The sequence below is a fragment of the Oxyura jamaicensis genome, chromosome 19 (genome assembly GCF_011077185.1).
Source record: "Oxyura jamaicensis isolate SHBP4307 breed ruddy duck chromosome 19, BPBGC_Ojam_1.0, whole genome shotgun sequence".
NCBI classification, from domain to species: Eukaryota; Metazoa; Chordata; class Aves; order Anseriformes; family Anatidae; genus Oxyura; species Oxyura jamaicensis.
Window position 1 is genome coordinate 4,574,923 of NC_048911.1, and position 22,283 is coordinate 4,597,205.

General features: G+C 40.6%; 1 protein-coding gene across 1 annotated transcript in view; it reads left to right on the forward strand.

Moving 5' to 3' along the window:
• CUX1 (cut like homeobox 1) overlaps window positions 1-22,283 on the forward strand; it is a 202,266-nt gene that overhangs the window by 138,612 nt on the left and 41,371 nt on the right. Inside the window, exons 12-20 of the mRNA XM_035343423.1 lie at window positions 4,865-4,923; window positions 9,651-9,699; window positions 10,734-10,830; window positions 11,929-12,600; window positions 13,564-13,629; window positions 15,012-15,113; window positions 17,142-17,968; window positions 19,389-19,554; window positions 20,192-20,248. Of these exons, the coding sequence (XP_035199314.1) occupies window positions 4,865-4,923; window positions 9,651-9,699; window positions 10,734-10,830; window positions 11,929-12,600; window positions 13,564-13,629; window positions 15,012-15,113; window positions 17,142-17,968; window positions 19,389-19,554; window positions 20,192-20,248 (2,095 nt within the window). The remainder of the gene's footprint in view (window positions 1-4,864; window positions 4,924-9,650; window positions 9,700-10,733; window positions 10,831-11,928; window positions 12,601-13,563; window positions 13,630-15,011; window positions 15,114-17,141; window positions 17,969-19,388; window positions 19,555-20,191; window positions 20,249-22,283) is intronic.

The following is a 22,283-nucleotide window of genomic DNA, read 5'->3' on the forward strand; positions in this document are numbered from 1 at the left end:
AATAGCTGAACTGAAAAATTAAAAAGACACAGAAAATCCCTGTTATGTTTTAAAACTTAACTCCCATTCCAATGGTTGGTACTGCAGATTTGCCATGGCTGTTTATTGTGCTCTAGTTGAATTTACCTGCTACTCTCTTTGGCTCTCCTCCCATTGGAAAGGGGAAGTGTGTCATTTAGAGCATGAAAACAAGTGAAATTAAGACACAAAGAGAAGGCTTTTTAGGCTTAATAAGCATTTAAAATTTTTTTCAACTGTTGTTTGCTGCACAGTAATTCCCGTTTATAATTAGCAATCCAGTCCTATGCTCGTTTGCATACCAGTGGCACTGCACTAAAACTAGAAGAGCAGAAACATCTAACAGTTTTGTGAGTGACCTCTTTACCTTTTGCTTCAGCAGCTTTACTTTCTTTGTTGCTCTATCCCACACAATTTTGATCTATCAGTAAGCATGAGAAATGTTTCCTGACATCTGTTATGAATCAGTTTTTTCTACCTCCTGTCTCTTTCATTGTTCTACCATCTCTGAGCTTCAAATTGTAAACAAGATAAATTTGTCTATTCCATTAAAGACTTCATAGTTTTGTAGGTTTTATAGTCTGAGAGTTTTTTGAAAGCAGGAGGCTGATAGTACCCACTTAGCTCTAACTGTGGCGTGGGTAGCTTTCCTCTATCAGAATGATTTAATGCTCAATTGAAACTCTTACAAATTGTTCTAATTCTGACATTATTTAGAGGTTACAAGTTTTGCTCTGGTGTAGTATAATTTATGTGCAGGGAAATATCTGCTGGGGGTGAAAGTTGAAGTGTTGCATTCAGTGCACTTTCTACATGTTTTAAGACAGCTTTGCAGAATTTCTGTGAAAATTCAGTAGAGCAAAGGAAGTCTGGGTTCCTGTATCGATGGTATCAGTCTCTGCCCATCTGTCACCATGTGGGCACACTCTTAATGGGGGAGGAAGGAGCTGGTCTGGTACTGAGGGACAGATTTCTCTGGCTACACCCATGTTACGGGGCTTTTCTATTTTTTCATAAAGCCTGATAGAAAATATCTTGAGACCTTGCACTTGACAGATTTTCTTGGAATAAAGCATGTTCCTGTTGAGGTCAGTATCAATTTAGCAATTAACTTCAAAGGGAATAGGAACATAGCAATGACAGAGCAAGTCTTTGACTTCCATTTCGGTAATCTCCTTCCATTTTCTCATAGGCTTGCCCAGCTAATGCTCTGTACTTAGGTTCCTGTTGATCATGTCTGATGCAGTGACTCTATTGATAAAGGTTTAGTCATTTCAGCCCTCTTTGACCTTATTTGTTGCACTATAAAAATATTTAAAACGTACATTTTTTTTCCCCAAAGCACTAGGAAAGCCTGTGTCTGAGATCTGTTGTACAAAGAACCAAATCTCAGTGGTGATGTGTTGATCTTATGTTTGATCATAGAGGAATTGCTTCTAAAATAGCAAAGATCGTAATGGTTGCCTCCACAACAAATGAATCACAGTTTCACAAATTGAAGCAATGTTCTCAGACCATATCTTGGGGGAATTCTTTAATACCCTATGATTTAATGAAACAATACAGAAATTCTTCCAAAATTATTGCTTCTTCATCTTCATCTGATCTAATAATCAAAATATGTCCTCTAGTAACAAGACTTTTCTAACTGTAATTGCATTAACCCTTTGTTGCTGGGAGTTAGAGCTTCCCTGCTATCCAGTTCAGATAGAGCAGTGCTCGTTAGCAGAGATGCACCAAGTGACTTTGGCTAATTGAATATGGCTGGTTTTGTTTATCACTCCAGACAAAACTAAGACATTAGTCTAATGTTTTTTTAAATCTTTTAAGTCCATTAAATAGAGTCCATGCTGTTTTACCTGAGATACGTTAGTTGATAATACAGTAATGATTACTTATTTTTTTAAGTACAGTAGGGGGGCCAGTACATGCATGCTCTAACATGGGTTCATTCATACAACAAATGCAAGACAATTCCTTAACAATTCCTAATCCTTGCACATTTAGTGTGCAGAAATGCCACCGGTGTATTCTTTTTGTCCTCTGGCTCACTGCATTTTTGTGTGTTGGAGGATGTTAGGATGTGTGTTGTCTGAATTAACCAGGCTGATATTTAGTGCAAGATATTAGTTCCTCCAGATTGTCTCACAGCTTGAGCCTTTGTTATCCTATGTTCTGTGCATTTTAGAGGGTTCTTCAAGACAATTACCATACTAATATATTTTAGAGCAGTGATTGACTGGGAAAGTGCCAAGTGTCTAAATGGACTCCTTACATACAGGCACTGCATTCTTGGGTGTTGGTTAGTATTGTTTAGTGAAAGTACACGTTTAGGCGCAGATTTTCCATGGTAACAATCTCTGTATGAGGTAGTTGGGGAGTGATGGATGTATATGTGTTTTTTATACAACTCAGAGTAAAATATTGCTGGTTGCCATACCGCTATAACGGCATAAAAGTGGTCTTGCACCCTGAGAGTCCAAAACAGCTTCATTCTATATTTAAAAAATATATATATTTTTTTTTTAAAAGAGGGGTGTTTTATGCCTAAAATTTCCTGAAAAAGTGACTGGGTATGACATAGACCCATGCAGAATTACATTTAATCGAGGTTTTTCTATATTTCACTTCTGTTTATACAAAAGGTTTTTTTCTTAACATAACCTTGTAAAAGTAATTTACTTAATAACTCAGGATATTGTTTGTTTTATATTCACTTGAGTATTTTTTGTACTGAGGCTAGCATAAATAGCCACTTATCCCTGCTGTAGACCCAAATACGATGTCTTAAGAGTCCAAGATTTAAGGGAGAGACAAATTGTAGAGCAACTTTGCTTAAACTGTAGAGCAGCAAAAAGCAGTTAGAAGTGGCCAGCAGAGCGACACGGCCAAGGATAGCTGAAAGATGTCATGTGGCATTCAGGAGAGTCCTTCCTCCCATTGCCTGCATCGAGTCAAAAAGCTGTGCATCGTGGTGCTGAACCACCTCACCTGTACTAAGGGCTCTCTCACCCACTGGCTCCATTTAAAGGCTCCCTCTCCACTCTCAGTGAGCCTGACCTGGTCCATAAAAACATCTGTCTGGGTTCCTTGTTATAGTAACTGGGTTTTGTGCATCAGGCTGTAGCTTGAGAAGCTGCTTGAACTTGCAGCATGTTGTAGCTGGCCCTGCAGAAGGCTTGGAACTAACTGAAGTGACATCTTGGGCCCTGAAGAAATGACTAAAACTTGCGCTCTGTTTTAGCAGGTGAAGAAATTTGCTTTAGTTCCAATACATGTTTTTTAAACACAATCAGATTGACTGTGCAAGTTACCAGTGACTAAGGATTCTAGGACAAAAGGCTTTCTAAGGGGCTCTTCATTTCATAAGTGTGCCACGGGGTGCAAATTCCACACTTTACAGCTATTTCTGCCTTCCTGCAACGAGCAGTGGTGGTGATTTATTAGAGCTGCTTTTTGAGCAGCTGCCAGAGCAGCAGCTTCTTGTGTCCGTTAGATAGCTTTGAGATGGGCAGTATTTACACCCTGGGTCACCTGGGAAGACAGCATGGTTAAGGGGTTCCCACTTCTCATTGTGCTGTCCCACCCCTGCTGTTGATGTACCCACATCTGTGCTGCTGCAGGACTTCGTGGGGCTGCATTTTAGATGAGTTTGCTAAAAATGCTCCACGTTCATGTTAGCCCTTTCCTGCCATCCTCCTGCACTCAAACGAGCAGCCCAGGAGCAGTGTAGGATCTTCTTGAATTCCCATCTCCAGCCTCTCCCACTCATAAAGCCCTGTTCTTTTTCATGTCATTCATTCCTTTCCTTTTCCAAGCAGATGCTTTTTCACTGGGGGTGGTACATCCTTGTGTTATTTACGAGACTTTGGAGATTCTGTGCCAATTTTACCACCAGAAATTCAGTGAAGCAGAACTTAGCCTGAACTTTTCCATGGAAGTTGCAAGGCAGTGAATTCTGTTCTTTCTTTGCTTAGATCAGGCATGCCTGTACTAAGCTAAGAAATCATTAGTGGGAAATTAACGTGGCTTCTGCAAGCAACATAACCGGCATCAATTATGTATCACTATGTTTTAGGCCTCCTGAAGCATTTATCCTGTAGTGATGATCACTGTTGTTGGGAGCAGGGGCTTTGGGGTAAGGTCCAAATGTGTGGCATTGCGTTCTGGATTGCGTTAGGAGGTTTGTTTCAACGTTTGTGGCATCTTCACACTGAAGAGAAGCCATTGAGACCACCCCAGCTGAGGCAGACCTGAGCAAAAAGACCTGCCAAGTTGGTCTCAATGCTTCATCTCCGGTGTGTAATCATATTAGTTACTGCAATAAGTAATGCTTGTAAAATGACTTGGTACAGCTGTTTTGTTTGGGCATGAGGCATTTGAGAAGTCTTACGAGCCTAAGGCATTCCAGTCAACAGCAGCTTCTTCAGTCTCCTTTTCATGTGGATAAGGTTATCGGGAACTGTCATGTTAAGAACACCGTACGTGCCAAAGCATCCTGCTTGTTACTCAATTTATTAGTTTTGTAAAAATTTCAACTGCCCCATTTTTAATACCTTCTTCACCGATCCCTTTATTGAATGTGTGACAGTGACATTACAAACAGCCAAATTGGGACCTACTGAATTACCTTCTGTAATGCTTGGCACTCTGTAAACAAAGGAAGAGTGAGGTATAATTGTGTTTACGTTGAATTGGTTATACTTTGTTTCCTAATATATGTAAATCAGGTATGAGTCATTAACCCTCACTTGTGCACTGCTGTATATATGGAATAATTTAAGGATGATTTTGAAAACCTGCAGGAAAAATCTAAATAACTAAATCCATGTTCTTTCTTTTAAAGCAACTGGAAGAAAAACTGAAAGGACAGGCTGATTATGAAGAGGTTAAGAAAGAATTAAAGTAAGTGTTAAATGCTCACATAATTTTTTCACAAACTAGTTTAACGATGCTTGTTAAATAAAGCCACAAATCCGTGTTCTTGGAACAATAAAGAATTCAGTCAAAACCACAGAGACAGGGATATAGGGAATATTGGCTGAAATTGCAGCCAGGACCAGTGCAACTGCTGTATCTGAGAGTATTCCTTTTTTGTTGTAGCAGAGTATCACAACAACAAGTAATACAAGTGTCCATGAAGAAACGGCTCTGAGGTCATTATCCATCAAGGGTAAAAAGTTGGAAAATCTGTATATTTTAGGTGGACCACTCTTCAAAAAGCCCCAGCCAACAGTTTAATGTAGTCTGGACCAAGAATTTAATGCAAGGCCTTTGGCCATAATACCTTTTCTCTGCTTCTGCCTGCTAGCGTTCAGCACTTACCATTTTAATGCTGTGCTTGTTTCACTGTATATTTTTGCTAATATACTGTGGTTTTAAACTAAAGCCACAAACAGCCTCTTTCTATTTCAAGGGTATTTTTTAAGACTTAAAAGAGCCTCATTTTAAACTATAACAAGATAAGCTGTCAGGTTCAGAAGAGAAGGTTCTTGACTAGAAATATGTTTAGTGTCAAGGTTTAAATAACTGCAAGGAACTCCATTTCTTCTTTCATCACTCCGGCATTTGTGTGTGTATTTTAAGAAGATTGAAAAATGTTACCTTGTTTAATGAGGTATTTCAAATGAGGCTGGAGTCATGTGCTTTTGTTTACACATCCCTGGAGAATATGGAAAACAGGTTTGGTTTCGCAAGCCCAGTGACTGTCCAGACCCTGGTGCTGTTACACTCAGACCATGCTGGCTGCACTTTTGGTTCATTGCCAGCTGCAGTACACGCTGATGTAGGTGTATAGTTAAAGTAAAGTAAAATGAGTTGTCCATTTCTTTGGTCACTGTGACTGCTCTCAAAAAAATCTTCATTTTAGTGATATGCCTAAATATGTCCATGTTCCCTCCTGAGTCAAGTAAATGCAGCTCCAGATTTCAGCCAGTTAATGCGCTCTCATATAAATTAGTGAATGTGAGTTAAGCTACAACCTTCAAATTTGCTACATGTTCCTAAATGTGAATGTCCAGAAACAGCAAGTGAGTATGTCAGACATCTCACCACTTCAGCACTTTTTGGTGCTGTCGAATGCAGCCCTGCACCCAGGAAGAAGAGCAGAATTCATCCCGTTCTCTTGGGCTTCTGTTTATTACTGGAACTAAAAAAAAAATCCTGGATCTGTGAAAATTCAGATGCTCTTGTTCCAGCTTTTAAATCCCTTGACTTGTGGGTAACATCTCTTTCTGGGCAGCATGTATTCAGAGGGACAGCTGGCTGGTTTGTAGGTGGCCTGGGTTTCATACACCATCTTGCTGGATGTGGCTGGAGGTTAAGGCCCTCCACAAGATCCCGGAGGAGCTTTTCAGTGCTGCATTGTCACAGCAACTCATTCATGCCATCTTCCTTGGTCTAAAAGTGCATCACCTGATTGTGTGATCTGAAGCAAAACTACAAAAAGCTTCTTGCTTTATATTTATTATCTCATTGACTGAATCCTACTGTGCCCTGAAACACTGACAAAAATGATCTGTTCATAACACACGTGTGCACCAAAAAAAAAATTAAAAAAAAAATCTTGTCAGTAAAGAAGGAAGAGAATACATTTCTGAGTCCTTTGGGCACTGATTTCTGTTTTCCTTAATCCCCCCAGAGAAGTTAGAGGTATTCTAGAGTGAGGGATCTCAAGCATCAGACACATTCTAACCTTGGAGGAACTTAACTGGGTCCACATCAAGATCTGGGGTGGAAGAACTCTTTGTGCTCTGCATTGGCTTTTGTGCCAAGTGGCTTTTAAATCTATTTTTGGTATCTGAGAGCTCTGTGTGTCCTTTCAGTTCCCTCTTGAGTAACACAAGTGCTAGCCCTCCTGCCTTTGCAGTTGAGATCATAAAAACAGAAAGTTGAACTGTCCCAATACACTTTTTGCTTTAGAGTAAGATCTTTCAAGTTGTCTTAGATGTGCAGATTCAAGTGACAAGATCATTCTTTTAAAAAGCAGATAACTGATCTTGACGAGCAGCAGACTGAGTTGAGATCTCATGGGCAAAGATATTCCCAGAATCCAAAGGGGAAATATTACGCTTCTTCATATTCCTGAGAAAATATCTTTCATAACACATTTGGAGAATCATTTTTGACATGTTTAAGTTTTACATGATTTGAAAAAATGAACCCGTTGTACTGAATATCCCTCCAAGGGCAATTCAAGATACCATCAACCTGGTTTTTAATATATTTTGGCTTCTAAGAGAAGGAAATTACCTGTGAAATTGCTAGTAAGCTATTCAGGTAGCAAAGAAGCCACTTCAAACAGGCAGAGGTCACAAAGTTTCCAGCCAAGGTTTGAATACGCATGCCTGGTCCGAGCTCAATGAAAAATGCAGCTGCTGCAAGGTTCAGGATCCTCTCTGGTCCCAGCTGGCAGCGAGTGCTGGGAACTGAAATCAACTGGTAGAGCAGCCCGTGCAAGTGGTCAGCCACAACAGGAACAGGGCGTTAAAGCCCACCTGTTGGTGCTGAGAGCCCACTGCACGCACCAAATACGTCCAGGCTTACTTTGCACTCCAGACTGGTTCCAGTCTGGTGCAGAGGTCGGAGTGCATCATGCGCACTCCTCTGGGAGCGTGCAGCTTCTGGTTTGCTTTCGCCCAGAAGGGAACACGGTTGGTGTGCTCCAGGACTGCTCGGCATGGCCAGCCAAAGCGCGGTAAGTGGGGAGCACCGGGAGATGTGCGGCGCGATCGTGCTGCTGATCTGGACTGAAACGATAGAAACAACAGCGATTTCCCATGGAAAGTTTGCCAGTCGATGAATTACTGCTATGAGTTGATGTATTTTTTTAAATTCCAATGGGTCTCCTTATTTGACCCATGTGAGGACATAATGTTGCTACTTGCTGACCTCTCGGAGGCCACACGCTGCAGAGTCCGTGGGAGGAGGAAAATACTTGCTTACCCGTGCCTGGGCTTTTCCAGGATAGGTCTCTGTATTTGTCTTCCCCAGCTCTGTAGCATCCTGGTAGGCAGAGCTGTACCTCTGCAGAGGTGTTCCAAGAAACACTTGCTTTCAGCAGGGATTAGCAACCTGAGTAAACATGTCTGTAATGTCAATATAATGTCAGGAGCTTTAACAGCTTGAGCCATTAGTGCAAAATCTCTCTCCTTGACTGGCATGACTCTCTCAATGGCAGGAAAGAGGCACTTTTGCACATAGGTGAGCTGTTGTGCCCATGTAAAGCAGAGTCTCAACAGCATTGCTTTCTGGGCATGTGTGTTACATGACGGATGTAGCCCTGCGGTGATTTTTGCTGCCAAGGGGTATCACCCAATGAAGCTGTATCGTGAAGCTGATGGCCAGAATTTTGTCATTTTAATAATTATTATATTTTCAAGAGTGCCTGTCAGAATTACTGCTGTATTCAGCGAGCAATGCACAGATGCAAAGTATGCAAGGTTTCTGTCTCTGACTTTTTCTTTCTCGGATTTGCTGTGAGTTTGTGTAATCCTGAATACATCACTGAGACCCCTGATTGCCTGAGTGTCGCTTGATGGGACGTCTCATTCTGGATTAATACACAGACAGATTTATAGCGGTGCTGGACGCCACATGGTCAGAGGCTATTAATGAGCACTGGTGCCTGGCTGACTCCTAGGGGCATCCAGAACTAGTTCATACACCCTAATACTGGCCTTCTGCTTTGCATTGACTCAGTTTCCACATTTGTTACATGATTAAACATACTCTCCCTGCCTCACAAAGTTCCCGGTGCTTTGTATGTGAAAAATGCTATATAAACACTATCTGTATCTGTTTATGTGTTTTTCTTTGACAAATGAATGTCGTCGTTGTACATTGAGAAGCTGAAGTCATTTATTGCCTCAGTCTGAGGAACTTCACACCCTGCCTGCAGCAGGCCTATTTAAAAAAATTTATAAGACAAAGCACAGGAATAAGTTTGTATTCTTGTAAGATTCTCATTTACAAGGCAACACTAACAGAAAGACTTTGAAGGGAGATGTCCTTTGACCGCTCGGTATTTATGTAAAATATTGACAATAAGACTATCAGATTCTTCTCTTAATGTACTTATAAATATTTGGATCTTTCATATGTCTTAAGAAATATTGTGCCATTGTGCCTTCCCTTTGCTATAGAGCTAGGAGGTTATTAAAGTGAAGAACTGCCTTTTAGCCTGTAGTGTCTTGGTTGGGAAGATTATTTGCGCATATTTTCCTTGATATGTGAGCTGGTGTATATTATATAAAGTGCTGTGACTGTGGCGGTGATTCCCTTGTTTTGTTGCTTTGCTGCAACTTTTTCATTCCCTTCAAGCTTCACAGATAAATTGATATTGTTTCTGACAGCTTAAAATGTTATATCCTTATTAACCTTTAAATTTACGCTTTAAACTGGCCTTGTGGGATTGCATATGGAATGATTTAGATGACGCTTGAGAAAATTTTCTTATCCAATAACTAGTTTGAATAGTTATTCTGTATTCATTATCAGCTTGTGTTCCTGCAAGGAAAGTTGCTACCAGTTGTATTGTTGCTGGAGATGAGGAAGTGATAATGTTAATGCTCATTAGTGGAGTTGTTATGAAAAGAAGAAATAGAAAATAATTTCTTTTCTGCCTTCCACAGTATATTGAAATCCATGGAGTTTGCACCATCTGAAAGCTCTGGTGCGCAGGTACCGAATCTACTTTTGTTTTCTTAATTATTTCAGCAGTTCAGTTTGTTAACAAAAAATTCTCTTAAAATTGTCTCTTACAATTTGCTCGTGTTAGCATGGACAGTTTCTTGCTGATGTTGAGACAGGTGGGCTGATCATTGCTTTCCTGAACTTTTCTTACGTAAAAAGCTGAAGTGAACATTTTTTGCCTGCTAATTTCTTTTAAGTGGTCAAGGACAAAGAATGACATTTCAGCTGATGCTGCAGTGGATAAACCATAATGGTGTGAAGTTGAGTCTTTTAAAGATATGAGTTGCTATACAGCTAACCTGAAATCTGTATGCGTCTTGTAGTGACCAAGGATTTTAGCATTTTTAAACCTTCGTTAGCCTTGGAAGTAATGTTCACAAAAGAAAACAAGCCTTTGAGTATTGAGAAAGCAGGAAAAACCTCTGCTCATCCAGCAAGTTAATCTTCCTTAAGTTTGAAGGTTTTTAATTAAATTCCTGCTTCTGAAATTTGAATTGAATATCAATATACCGGGATTAATTCTCAATATGCTTTTTAATGATCAAGGGTTGGGTGTTTAGTGGAAAGCAGATGACAGGTTTCTGTGACTGGTTTTATTTCTGAACAAGCTGTTGATGCTGAAACACGGCATTTCAAGGAAATGCTTCAGTTGGGTCAGTTGACCTAGAAGAAATAATATCACTTTAACTCCTAATATAATCAGATTAGAAGTCTGCAGCTCTTAAATTGTGAAAGCATGCCAGTACCATTTTAAAGTAAGTAGGATTAAGGAATTGTTCCATTACACATTTCAAAATAATGCAGAATTGATGAGTGATTTACACTGAAAATGAACCAGTGCATCTTTACTACAGCTCATGTAGGAGCACTGAGTGAGTCCTGCAAATATATGCATGGTGAATTCCCTAGCCATGGACATAGCAGAGATGAGCACTTGTTTTTCTCTTCTGAAATCCTTTATAGTGCCTGAGTGAGACTCTTAATTCTTTTAGAAACAAACCTCCCACTTTGATTTTCTTTAGGATGCATCTAAACCGCTGGAGGTGCTGCTGCTGGAGAAGAACCGCTCCTTGCAGTCTGAGAATGCCACGCTGCGTATCACTAATAGTGACCTGAGTGGTAGGTTGACACGATTTTCAGCTCTTCTGGTTTGTTTGCTGTCTTGTAAAGGGAGGGAGGGGTGAATGAGAGATGAGAGTGTGAGCTAATGCATGGCAGGAAGATTAACAGGCAACAAGAATGCTGAAGAGTGTTTGATTTCTGCAGTTTTATAGGCTGGATAGTAAAATAAAACTTGGAGACCTTGGAGACTCTTTAAAGGTTAGGAAAGAGAGGCATTACAAGATGTACCAAGTGGTAGCGTTTGAGGCTGTCTTCTGTTTTGGGAACAAATTCATCCGTGGCACCAGAAGTCTCTTCCCCCACGCACAATGTTATGCAAAATGTTTGCATGCAGAACACAATAATCTTCCTGTCTGATACACTTAGATATATTACCAGCAGGTCAGCTTGGAAAAACAAAATACTTTCTTTTTAGTGAAGTGTGTTTGCCGTTTAGCTTTCCTAATGTGGGCTTTTTACATTTTGTGTGCACATTTTTTAAATGGCAAGTCATGGAATTTCCAGATACTTGAATGCTTATGGTTTTTGCAGCTGGAAGAAAGTTAAAAGTTGCCACTGGCACTGGGATTACTGAATTCTGAAGCGTTTTATGACTTAAACTGAGTGATCTTGGTGCATCCACCTAATGGTGATTCCTTTATTCAAATTGGTTTGTTCCAAAATGTAAATGTTTGCTGCATTTGGGTTCAGTCAGGTCCAATGAGTAATGTCTTGAATGAGAGACATCAAAGGGACTTGCTGTCTGTAACTGCCTTTATTTTACATGTATAACTGCACTTCATGTAATTGTTCTAGTTTTAATGTTTGTAAGGGGGATTCTCCAGGCTGCAACATACAAGAAAGGTGCAAACATGAAATGCATGTTGTTTGTTTTGGGGGCCTTGTTTGGCTTATTGAAATTTGAATTATGAAAAAAAAAAAAAGAAAAGAAAAGAAAACAAACCAAAACCAAAACAAAAACAAAAATCCCACCGCCACCTCATTGGCCCTTGTAAATCTGCACTTTTTCCCTTTGCGGGGCAAACTTTGCATTTTTTATCTTGGTTTTTCCCTCTTTAATCCCCCATAATGCATTATGTTTGACCTTCCTTGTAGGGTCAGCCAGGAGAAAAGGGAAAGACCAGCCTGAGAGTCAGCGTCCTGCAACCTTGCCGGCCTCCCCTCCTTCTCAGTTGCTCCGCAACGCGGGGGAGCAGGCATCCAATACTAATGGTACACACCAGTTCTCACCAACGGGTTTAAGTCAAGACTTTTTCAGCTCATCCCTGGCAAGCCCCAGCTTACCCCTGGCCTCCACAGGAAAATTTGCACTAAACTCTCTCCTCCAGCGACAGCTAATGCAGTCCTTCTACTCCAAGGCAATGCAGGAAGCAGGAAGCACAAGCATGATTTTTTCAACAGGTCCTTACAGCACAAACTCCATCTCTTCCCAAAGTCCATTACAACAAAGTCCGGATGTAAATGGCATGGCCCCATCTCCCAGCCAGTCAGAAAGTGCTGGGAGCATCTCCGAAGGCGAGGAGATAGACACAGCCGAAATTGCACGTCAGGTGAAAGAGCAGTTGATCAAGCACAATATTGGACAGCGGATATTTGGACATTATGTGTTGGGACTGTCGCAAGGGTCTGTGAGTGAGATACTAGCCCGGCCAAAGCCATGGAATAAACTGACTGTGAGAGGCAAGGAGCCATTTCATAAGATGAAGCAGTTCCTCTCGGACGAGCAGAACATCTTGGCTCTTCGCAGCATCCAGGGTAGACAAAGAGGTAAGCGCTCGCCAGCCGAGGGTCTTGCCCCACTTTCCTATTAGTTACACGTGTAAAAAATTGAAAGTTTCCATGTTTGAGGCCGTTTGTGAGTTGATGCTGTCTTCACCTCAATCAGACAAAAGGTGCAGAAAGCAGAGCTTTGTAACACTGCTTTTCAGCACTCCTGCAGGTTAGTATCTTTGCTGATGCTGTAGTTAGCCACTGGCTTGTGTTTGTCAGCCAAGGAACAGGGACGTTTACGTCCCTTACTTCAAAACACTGAGTAAAAAGAGTCAGTAGCTGCTACGGGTATCAGCCATCAGAAATACTTGGTGATTTTTATTTGGGGTTGTTTGTTGAGACCACATTTTGTGTCTTGTGTGATTTTTTCCCCAAGTGTCTTGACAAAGTATCGTAGGTGATACATGAGATGACTAATTAAAAACCAGTCCTAATTTAAAGCAGCTTTGCATATTTAGGGTACTGATTTTAAGAAATAACATATGCATTTTGTTGTGACTCATCTTAAATGAAGACTGAGATTTACATTTAGAGAAACTGAAAAGTAAGTTGTTTACAGTCTAGAAATATTGGAAAGGACAGGCAGGATTTGTCTATATTTTGTTTAATTGAAAGTGAACACTGTTAAATTTATAATCTGTTCTTCCTTTTGATGATTGTACTTGAGGGGTTTATCTGCCCATCTTTAACCTCTTCATTTTTGGTATCTCTAGACATTTATTTATATCTGTCTAATCTCCTTTCCGAACGTAGCTGTAATCTTTATTAACAAATCAGCCAGCCTTGCTTCTTCCAAAGTAGCCAGCTCCTCCAGCGCTCAGACAAAGACTCGAGGGTTTGAGGAACGCTTGAACCCTCGTCTCTAGAGACAGGCTGCTATCTTCTCATGTCACACAGCCCATGATGTCAGAGCAACCATCCCCTGATTGTTTTGTTCTTACCAAACTTGTTTTTCAACAGAGAATCCAGGCCAGAACCTGAACAGACTATTTCAGGAAGTACCGAAACGAAGAAATGGGTCTGAAGGTACGTCACAGGCAGGTGTTTTTCTTTGCAGTCAATACATAGGAAGTGGAGTGTGCTTTAGCTGTGTGTTTCCTTAAAACTGTGCAGTTTGATTCTGGCCTGGAATCTGATAGAAAAACAGACAGTAAGTATAAAACAAACCATGGGTTAGACCAACACTTCGCTTTTTCTAATTCTGCTGCTGCTGTACTAACTTAACCCTGTTTGGATACTTTTTCCACTCCTATCCTCAGTAGATATGCAGATAAAGAAAATTAAGTGATAGAAGTGGCTTTATAAAATCATCGCATCTATAGAAATGCTCTCTTTGCTGTTTCTATGATTTTAGAGCAAGAAAGCTGCACAATTATGTGTAATCCAATATCAGTTGGGTACTGCTTCTGCTCTAGATTTTACTTCTTTCTCCTCATGGGGCCTATGTTGACAAATACACTTTAATAAGCTGTTAAATTAGTGTGGTGCTTTCTGCAGTATGGTGTACGGAAAAGACTGAACAAAAAGATAAGGGAACAGCAGATCAATAAGTTATCATTAAACAGGAACTATGAACATTTTAGTTGCAGAATTTTTCTTTTAGCAAAACAAAAACAAAACCAAAAAAAAAAAAAACCAGCAACCCCAAAACCCTGTAGTTACTTTGATTCCAGTCAGAAATTACACAGCTCACTTGATGATTACCTGTTAATGAGCAATGTGATCGCTTTCACCGTCACAGGAATTTTCCCTCCTTTCTCTCCCCTTAGTGGTTAAAACAAAAACCAACCAAAAGAAAACAAACAAACAAGTAATAGTTCTTAGCTGGAGAGTACTTCAAATTGTATCAGTCTTTAAATGATTGTTTCTCTTAATGTATAAAACTCCAGAAAGGCAAAAAAATTATTTTTGACTTCCTGCATCTAGTCATTTTTTAATCTGTTTGGGGCTGAATGTATACTCATCCTAGTTTGCCTAGTAGCTGATGCAATTTTTAAGGGTGATTTCTGGTCTTACATTTTTATCTTTGTTCCTCTCCCCTCCCGTTCTTTTCCCTTCTGTTTCCTCTCCCCCTCCAAAAAAGAAAAAAAAGAAAAAAGAAAAAAACGTCCTGTGTGTGTTATACTAGAAAAGGAATGTATGAGCATGTAGTTCTTCCTCTGGTGATGTCAGTGCTGTCATCATTCAGTGCAGCTAGTGGACAGGCTTTCATGCAACGAGGATATTTTTCCTTTATTGTGTCGTTAAGGATGTTCCTGGTGTTGTAGATGTTGGTAAAGGTTCTATGTAAACTGTCATCAGGTTATGCTATCGGTGTATCAGTATATATACACTGTATGTCTTTGTATTAAAAACAAACGAGCAAATAGAAGCTTTCCAAGTGTCATTAGTTTTGTTTTCCTCTTCAGGTAATATAACCACACGAATCCGAACCACAGAGACTGGCTCTGATGAAGCCATCAAATCCATTCTTGAACAAGCCAAAAGGGAGCTGCAAGTACAGAAAACAGGTACGGCCTCATTTCGTCTCTTGCTACTTTTACTTCAGAATTTAATTAAAACAATTACCATGAGCTTTCTGGTCAGTTAATTATATTCTTAAAACCTTGAATGTAGGTTTGAAGAGCTTTTTTTTATTATTATTATTTATTCAGTGGAGTGGTTTCTGTCCGTAATGCAGCCCAGGATAAGTTAATACACATCACTGCTTGACGGGGTCTTTGTTCAGTGCTCTCCAATTCAGGCCCCAGGGACACAACTGCGTGGGAGAGGGAACGGAGTGAATTTGCCTGAGTGAAGGTCACAATCCTGCCAGCAATTACTAGTACCACAGTACCATCTTACTGTGGACATCATGTACTAAAATTAGAACATAGCCAAACTCAGACATGACTTTGGTTACAGAATGTAAGGATATAGTTTTTTGGTTTTTTTTTTCAGGGAGTGAGCTGGCTAATCCAAAAAGCATTTCCTTTTCCAAAAATTTCATTAATGTCTAACATCTTAGCCTGAGATCAGTAATTTCTCATTGTATGCTGTCATGTAGTTAACATTTCTGTCTACTCCACAGCCCTCCCAAGAGTTTCCAGTACATTTAGAGGGCTGATACTGAAGTAGGGAGTACTTTGCCATACTTCTGTTTCATTTTTTAAAATAAAAACTGATTTACAGTTTTGGATAGTCATCTTTGAAATGAAAACTACGCTAATCTCATGGCAAAATATTAAAGACTAGATAATAAATGATGTAAATAAATAAGTTTATACCAGCGATGATTACATAGAGAAAAATGTGGGCTGTGTGCAGGAAACTGCAAGCACATTGTTCAGTAGCATGTTTTATCTAAGAGTGTCGGACTTCCTTTCAAATACTAACTCAGCCTCAAAACTCCCTATTAAACCAGTAGATAAAACAGAAGAGATGGTCTCACCATCTTTTCCCATTTCTTAGTTTTTCACGTGCCTTATAGTGTGTGACAGGAAGGAGTATAGGGAGACAAATCTGGAAATGTATTCAGGTGAGGTGTAACAGTAGAATAATACGCAGAGAGCTTCAAATCTTACTTCAACTGAGGTCACTTCTTGCAGTGTATAGGTTCCCTGCCACTCCCTAGTGCTTCACTTTTCGCAGTCTTTGTAGAGCAGTTTTCAGAGGAACTGGTTTTCAAGCACTGGGGTCCTCAGTGGAACCTAACTTAAATGGAAACAGATGCCATTGCAAAAAAAAAAGCAACTTATTCTGCAGAGATAAGTGTACACCCATGTTACAGTCTCTGCTCATCTCCTGAATGCTGCAGAACAGCCACATGGGTCCTGGGTTCACCACTGGGATACCTCATTTGGGTGCTGTCTCTCCTGAAATGGGGCAGAGTGTGATGGCCAGGAGTCATCCTGGTTTCTGTAGAGCTGTCTATTTCAGTGGTTGGAACCACGGAACAAGCAAACAGGAAGCAGGAGCACATTTGGCTTGTCAAATTAAATAATGAAGCCTTTTACTAAACTTCTTGCTTTGTTGTAACTTGTGCGCTTTATTTTTGGAGTTAAAAGGACTCACCTTATTTATATTGCAAGGGGGTATTAATAGGCTGTCCAGGTGGATGCAGCTGTGTTCAGCGTGTGCGTTACGATTCATTTGTGGAGATAAAAGTGAAAGGTTAAATAACTTTGTAAATAGAACTATAAAATGTTATTGACCACTTGGGGGTGAGGGAGGAAGAGTTGAAGGCTTGATTTTCAAAGGCATTTATTTGAAAATTTTTACAATGGTGGAAAACTTGCAAGTAGTAACAGACTTGTGCAGTTGAGTCAGCGTGTGCAAATGTCCAGCACTTTGGCAACGATAAAAATTTTCCAGTGAAGAACTTTGGAAATCTTACCTTATTTTGAAAAGTGAGAATCTTTGCTTAGTTGAAAACTCCTCCCTCCCGTCCAGAAATGTATTGCAGCCCCGTTTTCTTGCAGGGAAATATTTACAGTAGCGCATGTTGAATATAAAGCATATTCCTCTGTTGCATTTAGTCTTTTGGTTGTTTTTCATAGCTGAGCCGGCTCAGCCGCCTTCTGCATCTAGCAGTGGCAATTCTGATGATGCTATTCGATCCATTCTGCAACAAGCCCGACGCGAAATGGAGGCACAGCAGGCTGCCCTTGAACCTGCCTTAAAAACAACACCTTTATCTCAAGCTGACATTTCTATCCTGTCCCCCAAACTAGTATCTACACCTGCAATGTCTTCGGTTTCCAGCTATTCTCCTTTGGCCATATCCCTGAAGAAACATTCATCTGTCACTGATTCCAGTATCTCTGCATTGCAGAACCTCTCTGGGCTCAAAAAGGAGCCTCAGGAGGCACCTGTTTTAGAGCTTCATGGAATAAGTGATTCTGCCCAGGGTATGTTGAGGCATGTTAAAAATGAGTTGGGACGTGGTGGTGTTTGGAAGGACCATTGGTGGAATACTGTGCAGCATGAGAGAAGAAATGCAGCTCTTCCCGAAGATATAAAAGTTGAGGAAGCCAGTGGTGGAAAAGAAAAGGTCAGCAATCAGACTAGGCCAGATCGTAGCCAGCTCCAAGGACCATCTTCTTCAGAGTATTGGAAAGAGTGGCCAAACGCTGAATCTCCGTACTCGCAGAGTTCTGAATTGAGCATGACTGGGGCGAGTCGCAGTGAGACGCCACAAAATAGCCCCCTCCCTTCATCCCCTATCGTGTCCTTGTCAAAGCCATCCAAACCTTCAGTTCCTCCACTGACACCTGAGCAGTATGAGATTTATATGTACCAGGAAGTGGATACAATAGAACTAACGCGTCAGGTCAAAGAAAAGCTAGCAAAGAATGGCATCTGCCAAAGGATCTTTGGGGAAAAGGTAAAGAATTGGTTCTCTCTTGTTACCCCAGTGTTTTGTATGTGCATTATGCTCCTCGCATCGGTACAGAGCTCAGTTTAACACAGCCATGCATCCAGAAGGGGTGTGCCACATGTGTCTTACGAAAAAATGTTTTTGCTTAGCATGTTAAAACTTTAAAACTACGCTCACAAAGGAAAGCATTAGTTTCCTTGTATTTCGTGAATTGCATAGATTTTACATAAAGATTGGCTTCAGTTGCTTGCAATTAGAAATGGGGCCCCTGAGTTTAGAAACACTGAAAGCTGAAGCAAACATTACTGAGACTCAGTATTTCATGCTTAATGTAATAAATTCACGGAATATTTGAGTAATACCATTGTCGTGACTGGAGAGTCTTAAATTTGTTTTGAGTGAAGATTATGGACATGAGAGCATTTTTCCTTTTTTTTTTAATATTTGGAAAAGTGCATGAGGGTATTTAAACAAACACAAGGAAAATCCCCTACATCTCCTTAGTCTTGAGTCAGGAGTTCACAGTCCTTGCTTATACCTGGTGCTTGATATCCCAGTGTGCTTTCAGACCTTTTTAAGCAGTGTTTGATTACAGACACGCGATGCGTGATAAGGTCTCACATTCTGGGCTCTGAGCACAGGGGAGCTGGGGGGTCCCCGACCACCAGAAAGCACCTTCCAGGCTGAGAGGAGTGCTGGACATCTGGTGTTTCTTCTTCCCATCAAGAATTGAATCAATGTAATAGCATAATAGGAGCTGACATCGCGCTATTACCTCTTCAGTAAGACGTAAAATGAAAAGCCTGACCTCTCGGGGTCATTAAGGATCCCGTGGCACCTTTCATTACGTATGAATTTTAACCCCTGCACCTGTGCTGAATTCCAGCACGTCACTGGGTTCTGCCCACCTGAAATCCCCCCATTGCTGCGGTAAGCTGTGCTCCGAAATGTTTACTTACATGGAGCAGCTGCTGCTACAGGTGAAAGCACACCTCGTTACAGCTCATACCAAAAACAAATCAACCAAATGAAGACCTAGTCTCAGAAGTCCCAATTATTTTTGTTTGAGAACAAAATACATGACAATCATGTCCTGTTTTATCTCCTTCTGTGAGCTGGTATGCTGTGTTTTTCCTGTTCGGATCGATGAAACTGTTTGACACTAAATATGGAAAGCATGCAAATCTCGAGCCATCCTTTTGGTGTTTGTACTGCCACTCCATTCCTGCAGGGGAAAAAAAAAAAAGCTCTCCAGAACGTAACTGTGGCAGGAGAAAAGCATTTCAATCCCCGCACATATATCTGTCATTTTGAAGTTTTGCTAATTGACTCGAGCAATGTAGCAGTAAAGGAAGCCGAAGTGACTTAAATTACCCCCTTCCAAACCAAATGTGTTAACGTGCCCTTCTTGGTTGCTTCACTTCAGGTATTGGGGCTGTCCCAAGGAAGTGTCAGTGACATGCTCTCCAGGCCAAAGCCATGGAGTAAATTGACACAAAAAGGCCGAGAACCATTTATTCGTATGCAGCTCTGGTTGAATGGTGAGCTGGGACAGTGTGTCCTGCCTGCACAAGGGCAGCAACAAGGACAAGGTAATTAAAATTCCACTATGTTGTTTGAGTTGAGGAGGAGGAGGAGATCTTTTTAAAGTTGCAGTAAGCAGGACTTCCACCCTGCGGCAGCCCAGGCGCTTGGTGGAAGGGGAAGCGTCCCGCCTCGCATCCCAGCCGGTTCCTAGGGGGACTGGCTGGGAATGTTGACACAAGAAGCGCTCGTTTATGTGCAATTGATAAGCAGCCGTTATCGAGTTCCTAATGAGGGCGATATTATTTAGGCATGAATACGATAAGTAATTCCAAAAAAATTGGCCGAAAAGCTGGAAAATGTTGTGTGCTGTTTTCTAGGGATGCATAGGGGATTTTTATATTGTTCCTAGGAGAATATCGATTGCTTTCTCAGGAGGCGAGCTAGAACTCAGCTGTAAAGGGGGAATGCTGCGTTGCAATTATGCTTTTATTGTGGCTCTCTCTTATCCTAATATCCATTGATACAGAAAGGCCAGACTAGAGTTTGACCTCGGTTGTGCCCTTATAATGCCACTGACTTAAATGAGCAGTGTGCCCTTGCTGAGATCAGCGGTTTGCTATTTGTTGAGCCTGCTTACTGTTTAGTTTGTGGTTTGGCATCTCCTTTTATTGTTCCCTGATTTTCCTCTCCTCTCTTATCTAGTCCTTCACTCTGTGACATCATTACAGGATTCCCTACAGCAGGGATGTGCAAGCTCAGGTAATCAGCTGGTTTCAATGATTTGCTCTGAAATAATTCTCTGTGCTTTTGTTACGTTTCTTTTGCTTTGATGCCGAGAGGTTTCTCTTGTTTTGTTGTATCATACAGGAGACCCTTCAGGTTTTTTATTAACACAGTTAATTCCTCCTTCTCTCCTTGTTGCTATGGCAGATGTAGGGAGTACACATATTTAGCTGCATATATTAGGTATTAGACTCTGTCTGATCTTAGAGATCCTTGGCTCTGTAGGGTTGTTGTTTTTTTTTGTTGTTTTTTTTTTTTTTTTACCATGGTTCAGCTTATCAACTTGACATGTGACAATGGCTGTAAAACAAGCCTTTCGTTTGTAATGTGATCTACATACTCCAGCTGCCTTATTCACTGGCATATTTTTCCACTTTCATTTGCACAAAATCTGCTTTGTTAATTTGAAGGTGGGGAAAAGACCATGTTATGTGTTTCTGTTTCAAGCTTCGTTAAATATTCCGAGCCGACCTTTTTCCTCTCTCCCTTTTCCATTTGAAAAAAAAAAAAAAAAGCAAGCAGATGCAGCAAAGATGAGTGTCAATGAGAAGTGAACTGCTCAAGGTTTTCTGAAGATGGCCACAGTATAGGAAGGAGCAGAACAGCTGTGTTCCTGCTGTTAGATACCAAACTCTACCCACACAGACTTTTTACCAATGATATGCTTAACTGATAGAAAACACTCGGGCTCTTTTCTACTCTAGAAAAATACTCGTGCCCTGCTCTGTACTTGCAGCTAGTATTTGAGAGTGATTGCCTTTCAGGACACAGAGAAGGATGGGATGTGTTCTTCTACCTTTGTGCCATTCAGAAACCCTCTCCTCCAGTTGGTTAGCTTTATTCTGACTGTCTCAACTGAACTGTTTTTCCGCACTGCTGGGAAACTATTTTGCATTCTAAAAGATTTTACTAGAAAAAAATCCGGGGTGATATTCAATCCACGTTTTTCCTAAGAAGAACAGTGGGAAATAAATAGATAAAAGCAAAAAATGCCCCTGGTGAAACAAGCCATAAAAACAAAACCAAAATGGGAAAAATTATTTGCAATCATAGAGCTATTGTTACTTATAGGCGAGCATTTAGCAAACATGGAAATTTCCTGTGACATTTTGTACGCTGCTGTTCATTAAGAGTGTGCCATTGACTACTTTTTGTAGCATCAATACTATGCAAGAGTAACCGTTATAGTTATAAATGCCTAAGACAGCATGGAAAATATGAGTAATTAATTATAGCCACTTTAAGAGGAATTTGAAATCAGAGGAGCTGGGAAAAGGCTGCATTGTTATTGCTAATCATCATATTTATGACTAACTGTAATTATAAAAGATTGAAAGACAAGCCCATAGCATTAAAATTCGACCACCTTAGGGATTCCCGTGAGGATCACTGGTAGCTGAAAGTGATTTCCTTCAGGAAGTTGGGTTTTGCTGCCGTGATATTTTGCTCCACTCCCACACTCCCAACCTCGTTTGTCAGCTCCTGCCCTTGAGCTAATATTGTGTGACGCGACATGTTCCTATCAGCTAATAAAATCATATTATTGATGATCGCTGTCCTTCTTTCCTTAAAGCAAACTTACAAATGAGAAAATGGGTTCGTGCCCTTTTCTTCCTCTTTCCTTATGATTAGAAACAAAATTGTTTTACAAGGCGTTCTTTTCTCAGCACCTCTCTCTGGATGGAGGAATAAGGAGGGTTGTGACACCACGCAGAACAAAAGAGCAAAACCAAGATACTTGAATGAGGAAGGGCAGTTTGGTAATTTTCTTTTATTAGCAGCTGTTCTGTAATTAAAAGCGCGCAGCAAACAGTTTGGAAAAGGGTAAAAATAATTATGCATTTGTGAAAGATTCTCTACTCCAGGGCAGAAAAAAAAAAAAAAAAAAAGCTCCCATTTTCTGGTCTTCTGAGACATTTCCCAGGAAAATCAAGGCAGAAAAGGTTGCATACTTGTAATTTTAAAATAGAAATTAATCAGACCAACTTTAAAATGAGAAAAGGTCTGAAGC